General features: G+C 39.1%; 1 protein-coding gene across 2 annotated transcripts in view; it reads right to left on the bottom strand.

Annotated features, from left to right (window-relative positions):
- Positions 1-23,876, bottom strand: part of nf2b (neurofibromin 2b (merlin)) — a 57,379-nt gene that overhangs the window by 27,018 nt on the left and 6,485 nt on the right. For both annotated transcript variants that reach the window (XM_034178187.1, XM_034178186.1), the window contains exons 3-14: positions 19,185-19,310; positions 18,292-18,414; positions 16,774-16,857; positions 16,156-16,224; positions 15,982-16,064; positions 15,764-15,839; positions 15,505-15,642; positions 10,807-10,881; positions 10,604-10,717; positions 8,664-8,786; positions 5,788-6,005; positions 5,149-5,251 (exon numbers count right to left, since the gene is read on the bottom strand). In XM_034178187.1, the coding sequence (XP_034034078.1) occupies positions 5,149-5,251; positions 5,788-6,005; positions 8,664-8,786; positions 10,604-10,717; positions 10,807-10,881; positions 15,505-15,642; positions 15,764-15,839; positions 15,982-16,064; positions 16,156-16,224; positions 16,774-16,857; positions 18,292-18,414; positions 19,185-19,310 (1,332 nt within the window). The remainder of the gene's footprint in view (positions 1-5,148; positions 5,252-5,787; positions 6,006-8,663; positions 8,787-10,603; positions 10,718-10,806; positions 10,882-15,504; positions 15,643-15,763; positions 15,840-15,981; positions 16,065-16,155; positions 16,225-16,773; positions 16,858-18,291; positions 18,415-19,184; positions 19,311-23,876) is intronic.

Raw genomic sequence — 23,876 nt, 5'->3', positions numbered from 1 at the left:
AAAATGCCAATAACAGGCGGAGAGAAAATGTTTCACCCATGGGCTGTGCTGTTATGTCTTCATAACAGCATAATGCGCCTGTTGTTGTGGTTAAAAGCAAAAGCATCAATGAGTTGGTTGCTGTCCAGGGGGCGTGTTCTCTGAGGGTTAATTGCCAAGAGTGACACCAGGTCACTGGTTTGTCTGTGCCTACTACTGTTCCTCAGATAGTTCTTTAGGCGACACAGACTTCACTTCTTTCCAATTCCACTCATGGATATTTGGGCAGCAAATCTGAACCATTTCAGCAACTTGAAACTACACTCACTGCAGTACGACGTCATCATTTATGCTGGAAAAACTCGTCCATGCCTTTGTCTCTTCTAGGCTTGACTACTATAACACCTTGCTTTTTTGAATCTCTGGAAAAAAAAAATCTTCACAGCCTCCAATACATTTAAACCAGTGCAGCTAGAATTCTGATGAGAGTACAGAAACAGGAGCACATTACACCTATTCTCCATAATCTTCATTGGCTCTGCATCACCTACAGAATCCATTTTAAGATTGTTTTCATCACCCACCAATGCATCCATGGCAATGCCCCCACATACCTCAAAGACCTCCTCACTCCCCACGCATCCTCCCGTTCCCTCCATTCATACAACATTAATCTTCTCCATCCCCCTCACACCAAACTTCGCACCAAGGGAGACAGGAGCTCCTGTTCAGCTGCCCCTCATATTTGGAACTCCCTCCCTGACCATCAGAGGGTTCCACAAACAGTGGAAGCGTTTTAAAAAAGCCTCAAGACATACCTGTTTAGACAGGCCGCTCACAGGTCTCAATAATTTGGATCTGTTGCATCTAAGTCTTTTTATTCTATTTTATTATTTTATTTTGGTTTATTCTATTCTGGTGACTGCTTTATCTTAAGATTTTCTGTTTATATTCTCTTATTTATCCATAGTTTTATTTTTTTCATGTAACACAGATTTTTATTAATGAAAGGTGCATTATAAACAGGGATGCACATAACTGGTACTCATGGTGCTTGAGCACGCTAAAAATAAATAATGCACAGCAGAAAACACAAAGGAAGCACTTCACAGAAGGAAATGAGAGATTGTAGGAAAAGTGCTTCCCTCTGTCTGCTGTCTATTTTTAACACACATGAGCACCATGAGTACCAGTTATGTGCACCCCTGATTATAAATTAAATTTATTATTATTACCATGACATTGTTGAACGTGCTGTCATTGAACGTGATGTTACACTCATTTTGTGTAAAACAATCAGTTCTGTTGATGAATGTTTATCTTCTTTTATGAGTGGAATATTTATCTAATCACATAAATCCAAAAATGCCAGAAGTGTACTGTGGAAAACTGAAAGGATGATGTCATCGCCCTGCCTCTAACATTTTCTTAACAGTGTAATTTAACAGTCTAATTTAGCATATTTTTTTTCTTCTTGTTGCTGGTGGGACAAAGTGCTAGTGTCCTCCAGCTCAGTCTGAGAAACTCACCCAGAGCAGAGAGACGCTGAGGGGCTTCTTTAAAAACTTAAAAAAACAAACAAACAAAAAAAAAACCTTAAAACCCTTAACAGTAACTTCCATCATCACGAATTAACGTATTTCCAGACATCTTCCAGAATAAGGATATCATGTGGAGAACAATTTTCATCTGCGATGATGAATTCTGGCAACAGGTCAGATTAAAAGATTTTATTTAATCTGTGTGTCGCTTCTAAAGTTTTAGCTTTCGTTGCTACATTAATTAGCCTGACGTTGTCTTCACCATTATTTTGTAGAAGCGTTACAGTGCTACATACAGGCCTGGCATGCTTACTACAGCATTTTCACGTGGTTTCACTGGATCTGTGAGAACGTAGACTTTTCTTGAATGGAACACTTTTTGAAAATGACAAAGAAAAAGATTGCATAGGAGAAGTTCACTTTCAGTGTAGACAATGCCTTAAAAACATAACATGAAATTTAATTAAAATAATAAATAAGGAATTATTTTCTTGGGGGTGCTGTGACAAATCCAGGGGGAGCTCTAGCACCCCCTGGCGCCGCCCATGCCTGGATAGCAGCACGGTGGCCTGGTGGTTAGCACTGTTGCCTCACAGCAAGAAGGTTGTGGGATCGCTTCCCATCTGGTCCTTTATGTGTGGAGTTTGCATGTTCATACTAGAGTCCCTTTGTACAGAGGGTAGCGACATGACGCACTGGGAAAAAAAACAGTCACGTGACTCATGATGCCAGCATGGGGCCAAATTTGCATTTGCTGTTAAGCAATCTGCGTGAATCCAGTTTATTTGCTGAAAATGCCAGGTTGTTGTGCATTCAGATGCACAAATAGCCATAAGGGGTTCAAAATGAAGATTCCCTTCAGATCCCAACAGACAAAAAATGTGGGGAAAAAAGTCAGCCGTGTGGGATGGAAGGCGACTTTATCTTCAAAGCTTTCTGAAGTAGGTAAATTGAACTGATATAAAAAAAAAATGTTGAAAACAGAAAAGGTTAATTTACTGTGTACTTCGACCAAAGAGATTGTGCGTGAATGTATTGATCCTGTGTGTGTGTGTGCATGTTTCTTAATGTGTTAAATCATTTTAAGTTACAAAGCCTATGTTGTTAAATGTCGTATGTTCAAATACAACCCAAATTGTTATTGCTACTATCAGACAATTACATGTATTCACAATCAGCAATCTTCTCACTTCTTATTTGCTGCTCAATTTTTCAAACATCCCTTTACAAGCAATCTGATATTGGAGCTTATACTCATAGATCTACCGCTGCATACAATTTCAACAAACAAACAAAAACCAAACAACCCCCCCCCCATCCCACACACACACACACACAAAAGAAAAAAAGCTCTCTAACCTGTCCCGTGTTCATGTAGTGAAGTGACACTGCATTATACATGCATAGTTATAGTGCACTGTGCAAGCGTCGCTTCAGTAGTCAATTTCAATTTCAATTTATTTTCATTTATATAGCGCCAAATCACAACAGAGTTGCCTCAAAGCGCTTCACACAGGTAAGGTCTAACCTTACCAACCCTCAGAGCAACAGCGGTAAGGAAAAACTCCCTCTGAGGAATAAACCTCAAGCAGACCAGACTCAAAGGGGTGACCCTCTGCTAGGGCCATGCTACAAAACATAAATTACAGAACAATTCACAGAACAAGTCACGGACGAATACACAAGAAATGCAACTGGCGCACAGGACAGGAGGGTCGCCAACACGAATACAACTCCAATCTCTGGATGGAGCTGTACCTTAAACAGAGAGAAAAAACAGAATCAGGCATCATAAAGACAAGAAATACTGTATAATTTGTCAGCATTAAACAACAAGAAAAACAGAGAAATACTAAGGTGATCGCCAGCCACTAGCCCTAAACTTCACTAAAAGACCCAGAATTTAGGTAAAGTTGAGGCCGCGGCCTGCTCCAATTACTAATAAAATGAATTAAAAGAGTAAAAAGCCTAAAATAAAACTGTACCAGTATGCTAGCCATACGAAAGGGAAAAGAAGTGCGTCTTAAGTCTGGACTTGAAAGTCTCCACAGAATCTGACTGTTTTATTGACGCAGGGAGATCATTCCAGAACAGGGGCACAAAAAGAGAAAGCTCTGTGACCCATAGACTTCTTATTCACCTTAGGGACACAAAGTAGTCCTGCACCCTGAGAACGTAAAGCCCGGGCCGGTACGTAAGGTTTAATTAGGTCAGCTAGGTAGGAGGGTGCCAGTCCATGAATAATTTTATAGGTTAGTAGCAGAACCTTAAAATCTGATCTCACTGGGACAGGAAGCCAGTGAAGGGATGCCAAAATGGGTGTAATGTGGTCGAACTTTCTGCTTCATGTCAAAACTCTGGCTGCAGCATTTTGAACCAATTGGAGACCCCTAATGCTAGACCGCGGTAAACCAGAAAATATAACATTGCAGTAGTCCAATCTAGAAGAGATAAATGCATGGATCAGGGTCTCAGCATCAGCCATAGACAGGATGGGACGAATCTTCGCTATATTTTCGCAGGTGGAAGAAAGCAGTCCTAGTAATATTTCTAATGTGGAGGCCAAAGGACAACGAAGGATCAAAAATTACCCCAAGGTTCCTCACTTTGTCAGCGTGATGTATGACACACGAGCCGAGGCTGAGCGTTAACTGGTCAAATTGATGCCGATGTCTCACTGGACCAAGAACCATCATTTCAGTCTTATCAGAGTTTAAAAGTAGGAAGTTTCTAGACATCCAACTTCTCACTGCTGCAAGGCAATCTTCTAAGGATTTTATGCGAACGAGATTACCAGCAGTTATTGCCATGTATAACTGAGTATCATCTGCATAGCAGTGAAAGGTAATCCCAAAACGCCACAATAAGTGCCCAAGGGGTGCTATATAAAAGGGAGAAAAGCAGGGGGCCTAAGAGAGACCCTTATGGAACCTCATATTTCATGTCTCTAATGTTACAGGTAGTGTTGTTGTCCAAGACACCGTGAGAATGTCTTGTTAGATATGATGTCAACCATGCAAGGACATTCCCAGCAATCCCAAAACGATTCTGCAGCCTATCAAGTAGAATATGGTGATCCACGGTATCAAACTCAGCACTAAGATCTATTAACACGTCACTAAGGTTAGAGGTAGTGTCACTGTACAAAACATAGTGAGAACGACTGGTCAAGTATGACGTCAGCCATGCAAGGGCACGCCCAGTAATCCCAAAATGATTTTCCAGCCTATCAAGTAGAATATGATGATCCACTGTATCAAATGCAGCACTGAGATCTAACAGCAACAGAACCGTAGTGGTGTCCAAATCCATTGTAAGCAGAAGCTCATTCTCCACTTTAGTGAGAGCTATCTCTGTGGAATGATATTTTCTAAAAACAGACTGCAGTGGCTCAGAGATTATTCTCAGTAAGATAGTCTACGAGCACTGTCCTGCTCGTAGATAAGTAGTCCTGCACAACTGGCTCCAAAATGGCACCGTATTTTCAGTTGCTGCTACTCTCTGTATAAAGGGACTCTAGTTCACCCCCACCCACCCACCCCCACGACCCTTATTTAGAGTAAGCAGGTATAGAAAATGAATGAATATATGTGAAAAGTAAAAAGCACTGGTATGAACATCACTGTACTGGGTATGTTGTCTTGGTGATCTCCAGTAGTTTCTGTTTGGCTCTGCGCTCAGCATCCTTTGCCTCAGTCAGGTCTTGTTTTAAGTGATCTGCCTCCTTTAACCTGAAATAACAGGTTAGTTTCTTTTAGCCTGATGAATCAGATGAACAGTGTTTGTCATACACATAAGGAAGTCCATTAAAAACAGTTATTTGCTGTGCAAATAACACTCATCTTCACCGGACCTATATTTTATATATATATATATATATATATATATATATATATATATATATATATAATTGACTCATGAAAAGCCATGACTGTTGTTCACTTCCTTCAGAAACCTTTTTCCCAGTGTTCACCGGAGCTGTACACAAGAAAAGGCTCAACAGTCAAACACTCTTCATTCAGGGATTTCAGAGATTCTGCTGACATGTGAGGGAACACAACATCCTGAGGCAAATATTTTAATAAAATTCCCTCTCGGAATGTGCCGATAACTACAGTATGTGAATCACTAATTGTAAACACTTAATTAATGTTTTGAGTTAGTTTCTGACAGATAAAAATGAATACATACAAATAAGATGCGTACACACAAAGAATCATGGGAGGAATAAACGGCAAATAATTAACTGAGACCAAAGGCTTCAGACCTCCTTTCAGACTGCTCCACCAGTTTGACAGCCAGCTGCTCTGCCTCCCTCATCTTCTGCTCCATCAGCCTTTTTTCCTCCTTGGTCTTCATAGCAGTGACCTCTAACCTCTGCCTCTCCTGCTCAGCCTCTGCGGCCTTGTGGGCCAACAGTTTAGCCTCCTCCTCAGCAATCTGGGCCTTTTCTGCCAGCAGGTCTGCAGTCTCCTCAGATCGCAGCTGAAGAAAATACATTATAACATTTAAATAAGCCTCCTTTTTATACAACACAGCAATTTAGAGTGTATACAGACCAGTTTATTAAAAAACAAATCTGAGAAAAGACATGAAAGTTTAGCTACAGTTTTCTTGTGTTACAATCCTTCTGTGGCCCATTTCACCAATAAGTGCATCTATATATTAAAAGCAAAGTGGCCTCTGTGTATGCGTGCATGGGTGTACCTTCAATCACAGAGAAACTGGGCAGAGCTGGCATTTTCCATTTGGTATGCTTATGTACTTTGGGTCAAGAATGAATGGCCCAAAAACGGAAAATTGATAGGATTAATATTTTTTGAGAAAATAGGGATATTAGGAAAAAAACAGTGAACAATGGACATTGTTATCACCATGCACAATCATTCCCTGCTAACCAGACAAGCTCTCTCTCACTCACTCACTCGCTCATCTTCAACCACTTACTCCAATTAAGGGTCATGGGGGGCTGGAGCCTATCCCAGTAGCCAGACAAGCTCTGAACAAAAGAAATACCTCAACCTTGCCAACCTAAATGTGCCAAATAATAAATACAATTATTCACAAAACTTTCTCATTTTAATTTCCAGCACTTTCACTTAAAATCATCATAGAAACTTTGCATAATTTATTACCACCCTTGAAAAATGTCAGCTACCTATTATATAAACACTACTCAATCTAGAACCTGTGGATCCCCATGGGTGAAGCGCTAGTAAGTTTTAATAAAACAGGGAAATCTGACACAATACACAGTTTCTCCAGTCACAGTCACTCTCTTGGTGGTTTCCACTCAGTCCTCTTGCAAAGCCAGTTTTTAAGAATTGCCTACTCCAGACTTTTTTTTAACCATACAGTACCATACTGTTTGTATTTCTTAATGACTGATGGAAATAAAGTCAAACAAATAATCAACAATATTGCCCTTTGTCACCGGTTCTGTTCATTATTTTTATGGACAGAATTTCTAGGCGCAGCCAGGGTGTAGAGGGGGTCTGGTTTGGGAACCACAGAATCTTGTCTCTGCTGTTTGTGGAAGATGTGGTTCTGTTGGCTTCGTCAAATCAGGACCTTCAGCGTGCAATGGGGCGGTTTGCAGCCGAGTGTGAGGCGTCCGGGATGAAAATCAGCACCTCCAAATCCGAGGCCATGGTTCTCGACCGGAAAAAGGTGCTTTGTCCTTTTCAGGTCGGTGGAGTGTCCTTGCCTCAAGTGGAGGAGTTTAAGCATCCCGGCTATCTCGTGCTTGTTCACGAGTGAGGGACGGACGGAGCGTGAGATCGAAAGACGGATCGGTGCAGCGTCTGCAGTGATGCGGTTGCTGTATCGGACCGTCGTGGTGAAGAGAGAGCTGAGTAGGGGGGCAAAGCTCTCGATTTACCGATCAATCTACGTTCCGATCCTCACCTATGGTCATGAGATTTGGCTCATGACTGAAAGAACGAGATCGCGGGTACAAGCGGCCGAGATGAGTTTCCTCCGCAGGGTGGCTGGGCGCTCCCTTAGAGATAGGGTGAGGAGCTCGGTCACTCGGGAGGAGCTCGGAGTCGAGCCGCTGCTCCTCCACGTCGAAAGGAGTCAGTTGAGGTGGCTCAGGCATCTTTTCCGGATGCCCCCTGGACGCCTCGCTGGAGAGGTGTTCCGGGCACGTCCCATTGGGAGGAGGCCCCGGGGAAGACCCAGGACACGCTGGAAGGATTACATCTCTCGGCTGGCTTGGGAACGCCTTGGGGTTCCCCCGGAGGAGCTGGGGGAGGTGTGTGTGGATTGGGAGGTCTGGGCGGCTTTGCTTGAGCTGCTGGCCCCGCGACCCGACTCCGGATAAAGCAGAAGAAAATGGATGGATGGATGGATGAAAATAATCAACAATGGAAATATGCATGCATCCATACAGACTTGTCTAAAGAAAAATGGCTATAAAAGTGACAACAATAATCCTGACAGCTTGTTTAACCAGTTAAAAGGTCAACACTACAAGCACATCTTGACTGTTTCATTTCAATTTCACTATGGTGGTGTACAGAGAAAATTATTGTCCAAATACCAATGGGCCACACTGAAGGTTGCTTTGAGTGCAGGATGTGAAAATATACAATAAATGTCATCCTATAAGTGCTAGGAAGTAGCCACAAAGTAATGATCATTTCTCTAATTTAGTACATTTCTCAACAGAAATAGTCTTTCTCACTGACAACCACACCTGCTCCTAATCCATCATAGCACAACATGTGGTAGACATGTCTATGGGATATTCCATAAGCAAAACAAAATTGCTTTTTGGGGTAATTTGGTGCCTCAAAGTTGACTAGATGAAAAAGGGGTTGTCCTCTTTAAATTTAGTGAATTACAATAGGCTAGTATTTATTTGTGGGGAAATGTGTTTATAGCTTTGAGGGGATGTGCTCATTTATCCATTTACACACTCGGGATTTTACAGGGCAAATACCTTAGCCATGACTAAAGCCTAGGAATTAGAATATCCAAACTATCAGCATATTTATATCTCAAAACCCTGTAATAGATTAGATATATTTGTAATTTTCTACAAAAGACAATCCAGAGCTTTGCCTTGATGAGAACTCACATAAATTGTGAGTAGCGTACAAAGGTGTGAAGTACTGATGTCAAGGGTGAAACGCTCACCAGTGCCTCATTGGCTAGCCGTGCTTCATCCTGCAATTGAAAAAGTCTTCGCTCCATCTCCTCTTTTGCTCGTTCAGCTTCCTCCCTCATCTGTTTCTCCCGTGCCAGGATTTGACGCTCCATCTAGATGGACAGCCAACAAACATAAGTAAGACAGTCAATATATAACCCCAAATCAGAAAAAGTTGGAATGTGGGGGGTGGTTTCACAGCAGCTTGTGGACCACCTTACTGAGAATAACCTCTTTGAGGTACTGCAGTCTGTATTTAGAACATGTCATTCCACACAGAGACAGGTCTCACTAAACTGGTAAATGATCTTCTGCTTGCAACAGATTCAGACACCACTACAGTTCCGGTGCTAATAGATCTTAGTGCTGAGTTTGATACCGTGGATCACCATATTCTACTCGATAGGCTGCAGAATCGTTTTGGGATTGCTGAGAATGTCCTTGCATGGTTGACATCATATCTAACAAGACATTCTCACGGTGTCTTGGACAACAACACTACCTGTAACATTAGAGACATGAAATATGAGGTTCCATAAGGGTCTGTCTTAGGTCCCTTGCTTTTCTCCCTTTATATAACACCCCTTAGGCAGATACTGCGGTGTTTTGGGATTACCTTTCATTGTTATGCTTTTGATACTCAGTTATACACACTGATAACTGTTGGTAATCTCATCCACATAAAATCCTTAGAGGATTACCTTGCATCAGTGAAAAGCTGGAAATCTAGTAATTTCTTTAGAACTAAGACATGACTGAAATGATGGTTCTTGGTCCAGCGAGACATCGGCATCAATTTGACCAGCTAACGTTTTACCTAGACTTGTGTGTCATACATCACATTGACAAAGTGAGGAACCCTGGGGTGATTTTTGATCCTACGTTGTCCTTTGACCTACACATTAGAGATATTACGAGGACTGCTTTCTTCCACCTGCGAAATATATGGAAGATTCGTCCTATCCTGTCTATGGCTGATGCAGAGACTAGACTGGGCTACTGCAATGTTCTAATTTCTGGTTTACTACAGTCCAGCATTAGGGGTCTGCAATTGGTTCAAAATGCTGCTGCCAGACTCTTGACAGTAAGCAGAAAATTTGACCACATTACACCCATGTTGCCATCTCTTCACTGGCTTCCTGTCTCTGTGAGATCGGATTTTAAGGTTCTGCTTTTAACCTATAAAATTATTTATGGACTAGCACCTCCATACATAGCCGATCTGGTCAAGCCTCAAGTATCCACCCCCGGCTCTGTGTTCTCAGGGCTACTTTGTGTCCCTAGGGTAAATAAAAAGTCTACAGGCCACAGAGCCTTCGCTTATCATGCACCTGTTTTGTGGAATGAACTCCCTACATGAATACTCGTAAAACAGTCAGATTCTGTTGACATTCAAGTCCAGACTTAAGACACATCTATTCCCGCTCTCGAGCAGCCTGACTTAGGTTTAGACACTTTCTATAATTGTAACTATGCTGGGAGTGGGAAGAAAGATGGGTAAACCTTTACATATTAACAGGTGCTGTCATTTATACACACATAACACCAGGATGGAATATTAAAAAAACACAGGTTTCAGCCCCAGTGTGAGAGGAGCTCTTTTTTTGTGACTGTCTTCGCAGCAGCAGCAGAAGGAAGCATGTCTGCAGTGATCAAAGACAATAAACCTCCTTACAAGAACTAAATTAACCTTTTTGCTGACAGGAACCCTTAAGGAAACGGCCAGAGTATCTGTTAAACTGACAGTGGAAACGTAGGCAGCTCTGCTTACTGCTGTTCATTTTCTACAGTTCTGTGCGTAGCAGCATAGTGAGAAATCAAACACATAATGGGTGTGAAAAAAACTGTAGCAGTTGGCAGGTCTGCATATTTCTGCATGTTGTATATTCATTGTTATTCACATTAACGGTCAAGGAGATTCAGCACTGACCTTCTTCCGAGCCTTCTCCTCTTTAGCCTGAGCCTTCATCTGCTGCACTTCAATGGAGTCCACCTTCCTCCTCCTCATGAAAAGATCATGATTACCAATGCATAACTGCAGGATCTGGAATCACAGGCGATACAAGCCAGCAGCACCTTATTTCTTGCAACTGTCACACAGCGTTCCTACACTTAGGCATTTCTCAAACCCACCAGTTTATTGACACGCAGCTGAGAGGAGTAGAACTTGAAAACATCTTTCTTCTTGTCCAGAGGTTTGATTGTGAACTGAAAGATGATGAGAGTAACAAATTTCAGTTTCTCTTCAGTACAGAGAACAAATATGTTTATCCATGTTTAATATGTATTTTTCATATTAAAGAACACCAAAGACTAGGATCACTCCATTTCAGCATCACTAACTCACCAACTATATGGGTGCAAACAATATATTTAGGTATAAGCACAATTTGATAAGCATATTTATTGTGAGAATCCCTCCCAGTCATCACTGACAGATCTCAGGATGCAGGTGCACCCACCTCTTCAAAGTTTAAGTTAAGACACCCTGGTAAATCATGTGTTGTGCTGCTTTGGTGGTGTGCTCTCTCCAGTGGTGGGCACAGCTAACCAAACAGTTAGCTTCGATAACCACTAATCCGCTAACTGAAAAGTTAATTTTTATAACACTAAACCGACAAACTCCTAAAAAATTAGTGGAAGTTACTGCTAACAGCTAAATTTCAGTATTGACTTGGTACACTGTCAGCGACTTTCAGCACCACAGAGGCTTCTGAGTAAACTCAATGCGGCACTTGTGTCTTTAAACACCTTGTCAGCTGCTGCATTTACCTTTCACAGTGGCACTGTAGATCAAACGTAAGGCATTTTCACTCATGGTTTCATTTATAAACAGACTAATTCTGGACAGTTTATCCGGAATTAGTCTGACACATTAGCACATTAAGACACATTAACAGTAACGCTGTCATTTTTACAAAGTGAAAATATCGCACCAACACAAGCGCCAAAAGGCATTATGGGAAATCAGACTCTTCTTATCACCCCCCTCCCATCAAAACGCATAGAACACTGCCATCTACTAGATGGGAGTGTGAAAAGCGGCCAACATGCTGACTCATACTTCACAAACAGAATTTTCAGTTTTGCAAATGCTTTTTTTGTTTGTTTGTTTTTTACAAATGGAAAAAGTTACGTATTTACGAAATACACATCTATTTGTAAAAACCAACACACAAGTTACAAACTGGAAATTTGTGTTTGTGGATCACAAAACGTGTGCAAATCAAGGACTATTGTAGATCACCCTCTGTGCATTTGTGGGTATTAATGAGACACATTTAACTCCATAAAATAAGTGTCTTTTCACTAAAAAAAAGTAGCGTTTGCATGTACACGCTGTCTTTTAAAGCAGACACACTGTCAATCATAATGCATTGCAGCAATGCATTATGGGAGTTTAGGGTTTGTTTTTTCATTATTATTATTGTAGTACATGATAGTTTAGGAGTGTTGTTAGTGTTATAGATTTGTTGTGTTTTTATAGCTCAAGGAATGTAGTTAGTTTGGTGAACAGTTATATTGCGACCATGAATGAAAACGATGTTCTGATTTACCTCTTTTGCCACTCTTTGAGCTGCTGTTGCATGTTGGAAATAAATGACTCTTTTTTCTATATCCACACTGGCAGCCAGCCCGCCACCTTCTGCTGGGGAAGGTCAGAGGGTTGAGTTCCTTACAGCAGCCTAGCTGTTGCTAACAGACCACCCAACAGACAGGAATGAATGTTTGGTTGTACGATTTACAAATGTTTTGACCAATTCAGTCTTACTCACTATGCCAGCAAAGAAATGTTAGCGTACTGAAAGTTAGCAGAACTAAATTTAGCCGAAGCTAATTAATCTGCTGGCGGTTTTAAAAATTATCTGAAAAGATAATCCGCTAACAAAAAGTTAGCTTCGCTAATTAGCAGTTAGCGGAACTGTGCCCACCACTGGCTCTCTCTCTCTCTCCCTTTGTTTTCCTCAGGGCCTGAGCCACGGTGCTGAATTTCTACACCTGTGACTGCCAGAACACCGGTTACCTATCAACAATCTGCATTTATACACCAGTCTTTCCACTCCACACTTGCCAGAAAATTCAGTTCCGCTCTGTGGTAACCTGGCCCGTGTTTGTCTATCGTGATTCTTTGGTATCTGTTTATTTCATTGTGTTTGTTTCTGACCCATTTTGTTCTCATTTCCCCACACTGCAGTCATCCCTCAGCTCCATTGCGGCCATCTGGCCCTGGCTCCACGCACCCATCTTGTTCTGCTCCAACCACATTTGAGTCCATCCTTTACCCGCAAAACCTGACAGTATGTACACACAAAAAGACGCTGTGCCAAATGTGGCACCAGTTAGTAATCTTCATTCATGCACTGCATAGTGTGCATGCTGCTGTGCCACCAACAATGATGTGAGTGGCCCTTGAAAAAAAAAAAACCTGAAAATTTTGTTAACTTCACGTGGCAGCAGAACCTAGCGGAGAATCTGTGGGACCTCCTGCAGAAATTTTTGAAATATTATATGCGATTTGGTGCAATCTAGTGCAATTAATAAGCTAAATGAGAGATATTTCTCAGTCCTGTTTTCTTACTCATTGTAGTCATAAAAATCATATTTTCCCATATTGGCGAGATAACAGACCTATAACACATAGCCTGTCACATGGATTAGAATACGGTGTTTTTACCGTTTCATAAAAATGGTAAATGGACTGCATTTATATAGCACGTTTCCATCTGCATCAGACACTCAAAGCGCTTTACAATTGTGCCTCATAGTCACACAAACACACTCGCACACCGATGATAAAATCACATATTTGCATTGAATTGTTGTTCAATCTCTACACTTATACAAAAGTTTGAGTTTAGCAAGTAATGCTTTCATAACAGCTGAATATGTCTTAACATGAATAAAAATAAAATTTGATACAAGTAAATCTGCACCTACCACCAATAATAATCACCAACATAAACTTCAGGTCTCAACACCGATATGGGTTTAAATTTTATTTACTCATATAAAAGAAAGGGAATATCAGCTTTTTTTCCTGCCCGTGCTGACATCAACATTTCTGGGATACTTGCTATTTACATGTAGTGCAAAAAGACACAAACATTTTTTTACGTCGATATTTGACTTCTACAAGCACGTTAAATGTTTCTCATGCTTTTCCACATGAATATTTCATGCTCATGTAACAGAAGAAGTCATAAAATGCATATCTGGCAGGCTAGGCCAAAATATAAACATATCAAGTTTGCATGACGACAGTTGGAAGTAAATTCATCCCAATGATAGACTGATAGATTTGTGTGAAATATCTTTAATCATGTCATCTCACAATGAATTCATGGAGAATATTGGTGCCTGTGCCGTTAACAAATATAATTAGATGAATGACCTAGTGTTAGCTTTAGGAGTTAGGAGTGTTAGCTTTTCCGTATAAACGCTAATTAAAAAAAAAAAAAAAAAAAATCTGCTTTTTTGTCCCTTCTTCTCTAACTAGGCCCATTTGAATTTATTTCTGATGGAATCATTGTGCTTTAAATTGTTTCTCTGCTGCAGAAAAAAGTTTGCATCCATTTGCTTTGTAGTTTCAACACAACACATTTTAGGTTTTTTTTTCAGAACACCGCAGCATTCATGGTAAGATCTGTAACCGCATCTCTCATTGGCTGCTATGTGTATGAGCAGGGGCTCCTGATAAATAAGACTGCATGTACCATTTATCTTGAGGATGTGAAAATGTGAGACTTCACATCCACTGTGGCATCTCATCTTGAGATGTTACAAATATAGTATGAACATAATGAAATAAAACCATAGACTGAATCTGACACTTACCAGAAAAACACAAATAACCTGGAAAGTTTGCCACAGAAGTAAATACTCAGAATTCCCGAAAACCTGGAAGACACGCATCACTGGAGTATCACGCAGGCTGCGTTAAAACTGACAAATATTTATACTTTTTTTTAAATGAGACTTTGCCATTAGCGGCAAAAATGTCTGGTATGAAACATGAGCTATTGAGGTGTGTTAACAGCACCAATGGAAAGAGAGCATGTCATGGAAAAATGTGTGCAGTGCCGATATGGAGGTTGTGTCCAAACGTCTTTTTAAAATAGTCAAAACCTGCAAAGCAGATGTCAGATTCTGATTCTAACACATATTGAAAGCTCTGACTATACTGATGGGGACAGCAATGGGAGCATTGAGCGTGCTGGATGAAAAAACAAGTGCAATCCAAAAATCTATTCAAAGGTGGGGGCTAAAGTCCAACTTTTTTTTATGAGAATACTAGTCAAAATCTGTGGAGTAGATGTCATATTCTGACTGCTACCTTCAACTGAACGAGACAACAGGGGTTTTTAATGTCACACTCCTGTCAGGTGACCACTAGTAAGTTATTAACATCGAAATGAACTGATATTTGGTTGCATGTTTCACTGCATTATTAACAAAATATTTTTGGCCCGGCAGGGGTTCTCATCATGTTACATAAACCAGAAGCCAGCTACAATTTCCACTTTCCCCACTGAATCAGCTGTGTAACAATTTTGCAGTGTATGCAGTGAAAACACTGGTGAGCTAGATAGCACCAAAGCTGCAGAACCAATGGAACTTTTTTTTTTTCAATTCAGCAAATTCAACGGCCCTTCCTGACATGTGTAATGATTTAATAAAAAGGCAAATTTTTATACTGGGAGCTTTCTATCAAGGAAATAATGTGACAAAGATGCAACAACATCATGTCATACAGTTTCCTAAATTTTACACTGTGATGCAAGTTGGACTTAAAATGCAGAATGAAAACTGTCAAAATTAGTTTCTAATTACCTCTTTCTCACTGTAGGAAATGTTGCGGATGCCACTCCAAGGAAAGGACTTGTTAGGGTTGAGTTTGCTGTTGGGGCTGTAGATATGAAGACCTTGAGCATCAACTCCAAGTAAAAGGTCTGTGTCCCTTTTATTTTGCTGTCATTATCATTGAGAAAATCAGATGTATAAATCATTTTATAGAGTGGGGCTTAGTGTGTTTCTTACATGACACAAATCTATTATGAATAAAAATTAAGGCATACAAAATAAAACTCACAGTAATAGCAAAGTAGCTCACGCCATACATTTCAAGGTCCTGGGCAATCTTCAGGTATTCCATCTCAGCTTCATCCCTGTGTGGATGAAGTTAAAAAAATAAAAGGTTTGTCAAACTATGATACAAATGCCAGGATTCCAATGTTTGTGCAAAGGTTCAGAGACCCTCTTAAAACCACAACATAACGTGAATGCCATTCAGTGCATGTTGCATCTCACCTGGCGATGCCTCTGTGCTCTGCATACCAAGCTGTGATCTTCTCCTCCCACATATCTGCTGTCATTTGGTACTGCATGAGTACCTGAGATGCACAGGAATAATACACCAAATATAAAGATTGAACTGATTACAACAAAAATCTACTTTCTCTGTACTCAACACATTGTACTTACTCTTTTAGGCAGAAGCTCATCTTGTGCCAAGAAGCCTGGCTTGTGAAAATTTGGGTCATAATCCCCATACTGATTAAGGAGAAGATAATAAATAAATAAATAAATAAATAAATAAATAAATAAATAAATAAATAAATAGATAGATAAATAGATACACTAAAAACATTTTTATGTTCAAGTACTCTATAAAATTATTTGTATGATTAGTCAAGTAATGGTAACTCAGTGACAAAAACAGCTCAGGTAGACTTCGAGACAAAGTTGTTCAAATTTGAATAGACGTGGCAGTAGAAACCTCAATCCACAACTCCAATGCCCACACTCAAATAAAAGTCATATACTGCAACTATATGCAAACTATGCATAAGCTGAAGGCTGACAATCTGTTGAATAATCAGAATATTTTGAATTTTAAAAATTAATAATGCACTCATTTTCTATACCCGCTGACACCCTGTCAGGAAAGGATAATGTCTGATGCATATAATTCTAATGGAATGAAAAGTTTGGAATTTATTTTTCCCAGGAATCTGTTTTCGATTCCCATCCCCACTAAGATCAATTCAAATTACCAAGGAATCATTTTATCTACAATATACGCTTGTATGGCATTCTTACCTTTGCTTGAACAGCATATGATGCAAGGAGAACAGAGGCTTCAGGGGAACAGAAAATCTCTTCATCCAATATCTGCTTTTTCACCTACAGAAGTGTTTGACACAGCCCATGTGACCATGTTAATAGCAAATTCTATACATATGCAAAACTATTTTCAAAATGTTTTCTCATGCAAGGGGAAAAAAAAACAAAACAACACTTTCACAATTACAAGACTAGAGCACCACGCTCGTAGCGTGCAAACCTCTGTCAACACTAGTTTCCAATTCCACAAAATTTTACCTTGGAAAAAATTTTCAAGGTCAAAGTCTTGTTAGAAATCCCTTTTCATAAGCTGAATTAGATGTGATCAAACGTCAGCCATATGTATTTAGTTCATGCACTTGAATCAAAGGTTTTTTTTGTGGTGTTGGGGTTTTTTCTCAACTTTTTTTCAGTTTCTGAATTCTTTTTTAAATAACTTTCACAGAACTTTGACTGTCTTTGCTATGCAAGTGCACCCTCTCTTCTATTGTGTTTAACAGCAGCCGGCATCCTTATTGTTGCATTGCTGCCACCTTCTGCATCAGTCTGTTACAGCAGCACTAAATCCTCTCGAGTTCAGTGTCTTTCAAGTATTTAAAAAGCCATGTCCCCCTCCCAATTGACCCTATGTTTAAAACACTTCCTACAGAAACTTCTTTCCGGCCTGTTCTTCTAAATTCTGAAAGAAGCTCTTGCCTTTCTCTGGAATATTTATTACAATACATGAGGACATCCCTAATCGCCAAAAGAATGTCCTAAATGAGGTCTTGCTGACTCCTGGATGAATCTGTCCCAATATTACTGATAGCTGACACAGAGTCAATTCAATGTGCACTGTATTTTATTAGATGTATTTAAAGTAATATCACTGTGTGTGATGTTACTGCCTGAGCATTCTTAAATCAAATCTATGATAGAAATGTATATGTAACTGTTTTAGATTTAATAAATCTTGCTGTGAGCTCATGATTTGAGTGCTATTGTGAGCTTAAGTGCCTGGTTGATTGTCCAATATTTTGGAAACATGGCAAAAAAGCCTCTGCCTCGGGTAATAATCACCAACAGCACCGCTATACTAAAAATGTCTGGGGAGAACGCTGAAATACAATGCAAAATGTTTACAATGCAAAATTTAAATGGCCACAACATCTGCAATCCAGATCAGGTCTAGATCAAACTTTGTCAGTCAATAAAGGATACCATCCTACATAACGCTCTCAAATATGAAAGAAATTTTGATCTTTTTTGACAGATCTTTTTTCCAATTTTTCAAGCTTTTTCCTGACTTTGACCTTGAAAATTGAATCACTTTCTGCCTATCAGGATATGGATCTTCAGTAAAAATTTCATAATGATATATAAAAAAATGTGGATTCCAGTCTCTTCACAAACAAACGGGCGAAAACATAACCTCCTCCAACTGTGTTGGCAGAGGTAAAAATGTTTGAAAGCATACAACAAAATTCAAAACATGAGACAGATGTCATTCATCACCTGTAAGAAGAAAAGATGCTGAGTAATTTCTTGGACCAATTCTTCTTCTACCTTTTCTGGGAAGAACTTTGCCAGGAAATGAAACGTTATGGGAGGGTCCCTGGGAACCTCCTGGTCCAAAACCTTGGTTAACAAATGAGCATCAGACAAAAACAGCACAATACAATGTGTTTAGGAAAGATATGCAGTAAGGCCTGAAACCCATGAGACAAACAGTGATCACTCCACATTTTACTGTGGAGTACACAGTATAAAATACCATGGTATGATATACCATGTCTGCTAATTTATTCAAATTACAGGTGTGTGTTAGAATTCCTACATGGTGAGAGTGGCAACAACTAGCAAATAGCTTTGAAGCCATGGTATTTTCTAGCAGGATCCATTGCACACCGCATTTGCTGTTTATACATGGCAACTCCATATGATGAGCTAAATCAACTTTAAATGTTTTGACAATATCAGTACTATAATTAATCTTAATTAAGGTGTTATTTTTACAGCCACAATTAAAATATAAAAGCTGGGGGGGGGGGGGGTGTCCTACAGTAAGCCTGGACATGAACCTGCCTGACAGACATGAGTTGAAGTTGCTTTATTTTCCCATATTTTTCTCTGTTCTGTATTTGCAGGAAATCTATGCATTTTATATCAGTTTTCAGATTGATTTTTGCAGCCATATGCACATCACAGCCGTTTGTAACTTTTTGGAGACTGAAATCATACATCTGCTGCATTCAGATGTAATTTTCAATGTGATAAATGCGCGATCATTCTCGCATTGTAAACATTATGCCGCCAATCCCTAAAAAACCTGGCAGACTGAATGTCACCACTCTCACTATGTAGGCACTCCAGACTATGTTGTTATACAACTTCCACCCTTTACTCACCCGTTTCTCTGGCTTCAGCCAGGCATAGGTGTCTTTTACTGTATATCTGAGTCCAAAGAACCAAGTCTCCCTTAAACCAACAGTGCGACAAACCAGGTCAAAGAGGTCTTTCCCTTTCCACTTCACCTGAAAAAAAAAACAAAAACAAAAAACAGGGAATGTCAAAGAGGTCCTCAGACAAAGATGTAGCAGGTGAAATTCTGAAGATGTGTTTGATTGAATGGAGATACTGGGAAGTTAAAGAATACTAGTGTGTTGCTCTTGGGGATCCACGGGCTCCAGATTGACCCAAAATACATAAGCATGCCAAACTGCAAATGTCAGCTCTCCCCAGTTTCTCCGTGATCAAAGTTACACAAACACACAGATGTACACAGAGACCACATGGGTTTTAACTATCGATTTATATTTAATCCACTAGATGGCGGATGCAGCCTGTGAGCTGTTGCCAAAGCGCCTCCATATTGCTTAGCATTATTATGCGTCATCAGATATTACATTAATAGAAATAGATTATTTGCTGACTTAAATTTGGGTTAAAGTGATCTAAAAATGCTGTTTTGTGCAGAGTTCAGGTGCTACAACAAGCTGACAAATGAGTATCAGCTGGTTAAATAAATAAATAAATTGTGGAATGAGCTTTCATAAGTGTGTATTACATGAAATATTAATGATGTGGGGGAAATTACTAAAACTGCTGAATAAAGGTTAGAAAATGATTTTTTTTTGTGTCTATCTGTATTCTGTAAAGTAGTGACTTCAGTTTTACTGCCTGAATGCTTTGTCGTGATAAATATCTCACTATTCGTTTAGTGATTCAATTAGAAGGTCCACTTTCATAAGTCTCAATTTATACCTTTTTAATTAGCCTCAGGGTTTTTTCTTCACCTCAGGTTTTCCATCCTGAGATATTCTGTAAGAGCAAATTCATAGAATGGAAATGCTTTATCTCAATTTGGTGGGTGACATGACAGTCGCTTTTACATTGTATATTCTACTAATATAAGAACATACACAAATGAGATTAATTTCTCTATGATATACTCCGTGTAAACAGTGTAGTGCAGATTTCTTTCAACTTTGTCCATAAATGATTGAATAATCTTACATTCACCCTGGCTGGGTTTCATTTCATTTATATTATTTGATATTTTTGAGGAGAAGCGCTGCGTGCGTAAAAGGGGTGCCATGTGTTAAAAACAGTGTTTAATATTAACATTGTTAATTTGATGCGAGCGTGCACTGCTCTTACTTTGACCCCTGATTTCCCATCTTTATCTTAACTTCATAATGGAATTAATTAAGGATCACACTAGTATCTGGTGTTGTGGCAGACATAGTGTGTTTGACAAACTGATGGTATTATTTTCTATCTGGACTGGGAGATGAACAGTCCCAGTCTATTAAGTCTATAAATGTCTGATACTCTTCTGTATTTGTTTAGACAAATAGTGGCTGTACAAATGTGGGACTAAATATAACAGCACAGTAATGGCACAGAAAAAGCAGATTCATGGTGAAACTCTCTTAAAATCATTGATCATGCCCACATTGATTTTTAGGTAATAAAATTTGATACAAGTCACCGACATAACTTTTAGTTCTCGGAAACACTGATTTGGGTTTAAATTAGATTCTTATTCAGTTCTATAAACGGGAAATAGCAGATTTTTCCATCCAGCGCTGACATCACCATTTCTGGGATACTCACAACTTAAGTGTTGTGCAAAATGACACACAAATGTTTTTCACATCAATATTTGACTTCTACGAGCATGTTAAATATTTATCATATTTTCTTCCACATGAATGTACAACCCCTGGCAATAATTATGGAATCACCGGCCAAGGAGGATGTTCATTCAGTTGTTTAATTTTGTAGAAAAAAAGCAGATCACAGACAATGACACAAAACTAAAGTCATTTCAAATGGCAACTCTCTGGCTTTAAGAAACACTATAAGAAATCAGGAAAAAAAAATTGTGGCAGTCAGTAACGGTTACTTTTTTAGACCAAGCAGAGGGAAAAAAATATGGACTCACTCAATTCTGAGGAATAAATTATGGAATCACCCTGTAAATTTTCATCCCCAAAACTAACACCTGCATCAAATCAGATCTGCTCGTTAGTCTGCATCTAAAAAGGAGTGATCACACCTTGGAGAGCTGTTGCACCAAGTGGACTGACATGAATCATGGCTCCAACACGAGAGATGTCAATTGAAACAAAGGAGAGGATTATCAAACTTTTAAAAGAGGGTAAATCATCACGCAATGTTGCAAAAGATGTTGGTTGTTCACAGTCAGCTGTGTCTAAACTCTGGACCAAATACAAACAACATGGGAAGGTTGTTAAAGGCAAACATACTGGTAGACCAAGGAAGACATCAAAGCGTCAAGACAGAAAACTTAAAGCAATATGTCTCAAAAATCGGAAATGCACAACAAAACAAATGAGGAACGAATGGGAGGAAACTAGAGTCAACGTCTGTGACCGAACTGTAAGAAACCGCCTAAAGGAAATGGGATTTACATACGGAAAAGCTAAACGACAGCCATCATTAACACAGAAAAAAAACAAGGTTACAATGGGCTAAGGAAAAGCAATCGTGGACTGTGGATGACTAGATGAAAGTCATATTCAGTGATGAATCTCGAATCTGCATTAGGCAAGGTGATGATGCTTTAACTTTTGTTTGGTGCTGTTCCAATGAGATTTATAAAGATGACTGCCTGAAGAGAACATGTAAATACATGAAATAAATTCATCCCAAGGGCAGATTTTGATTTGTGTGAAATAACTAATAACATCAACTGACAACAAATTCCACCAAAAGCATGATATAATAAGATCAAAGACTTACTGGGGGTGTTAGCTTTTCCATATAAATGATAGTTAACAAAAGTCAGGTCAGCGTTTTTGTCCTTTTGGTCAAACCAGCCCCATTTGAATTTATTTGTGATGAACTTCAGTCACCGCAGCAGAACAACATTTCATCCATTTCCTTTGTCATTTCAACACAACGTGGAGTTCACGGTAAAGTCTGTAACAGCGTCTCTCATTCGCTGCTGTGTGGTTGAGCATTGCCATGTTACATTATCCCTCAGTTTCTGATCAGGACGTGAAAACATGAGACTTAACATCCACTGTGATATCTAATCAGAGACGTTTCAAAACAATTTTACAAACCTCATGACACAGACCACAGACTAAATCCAACACGCACCACAAAAACAAAAATAACCCTCCTTCTTCTTCATTCGAGTTTATTGGCGGTTTGCAAACCAACACGGTGCATTACCTCTACCAACTATTTGGGTGTGGAGCATTAATGGATTCTGACGTATGCTATCAAAAATAACCTGGAAACGTTCACTACGTAAGTAAAAACTTGGATTTCAGGAAAACTGTCATCACTGTTTAATGAATTTGCAAAAATGAAAAACAACAAAAATAATAATAAAACAAAAAATTCATGGCATTACAGGGTGTTGTGAGTAGAATTTTCAGGAAAAAAAATGAATTTACTCCATTCTGGAATGAGACTGTAACATAACAAAATGTGGAAAAAGTGAAGCACCATGAATACTTTCTGGATGCCCTGTAACTGTCTAGCCCTCTTAGTTGTGGAGACAGCCTGGAAAAGGTTTTCAAACAATTATGACATCTTTGTGATGTTAAAATAGCTATAAATCTGTCTCTCGAGCTCCATTGGTTGTGGAGATTATGTGAAAAATGTATACAAACGTGTGTGTATACATGGAAATGGTGTTTTTCAGATTATATTTTTGATTAACTTGATGTTCTGTTTTGACTGATATGCTCTAAAAATTAATCATCTAGAAACACTTACCCAAGAAATATTCCTACCACATTTGGCAAAAATCTGCAAACCCAGTTCTTAAGTATTTTGTACAAAGGCACACATTAGCGATTACAATACCCTGTTGTACCTGGGACACAGGCTAATTAACAACAAAAGGTAATGGGTTCTTCCTTTTCATGAGCTTGATTATTACTATGTATTTTGTGGAGAATGACTAAAAACCTTTGAGAATTCAAGAAGATACTAAAAAGTGAATCAGCTCTTTATGTAGTAGTCCAAGTATCAGTGATCACCCAAAATGATCTGTTCCATACAGGATGTGAACTGGGACAAACTCTTAAAATTTTTTGCCCTCCAGAAATGACTGTTTCTGGAACTGTGCTTCACATTTTCTGTGGTAGACCAAAGCTCTAAACTTGATGTCTCAGCTATCTGGCAGCCTTGCTTTACTTTATTTTATTATTTTACTTTATTTTAAATGGTTTGAAAGAAAGAAAGAAAGAAAGAAAGAAAACTGTTTATTTCGAACATTTGATACAACAACAATTACAAGATAGATCAGTAAAGACAACAACAAAAAAGTTCCTACTGTGTACCCAACATGTCCGAAAAGGGGTAGGGTGAAGCATCAGCTTATTTATCCCTACCCCTTCTTCCCCACAACCAGTAATACCCTTTGCCACATATACACATAGATTCCTACACACCTAAACCGATATCAATATATCAATATATATATATATATATATATATATCAATATATATATATATACATATATATATACACACACATATATATATACATAGACACATCAACATACATACACATATATACACATATATATACACAAACATAAATATACACC

This window comes from Thalassophryne amazonica, chromosome 9 (genome assembly GCF_902500255.1).
Source record: "Thalassophryne amazonica chromosome 9, fThaAma1.1, whole genome shotgun sequence".
Lineage (NCBI taxonomy): Eukaryota > Metazoa > Chordata > Actinopteri > Batrachoidiformes > Batrachoididae > Thalassophryne > Thalassophryne amazonica.
The sequence above is the reverse complement of the archived record's forward strand: the minus strand, read 5'-3'. Positions and strand labels throughout refer to the sequence as shown.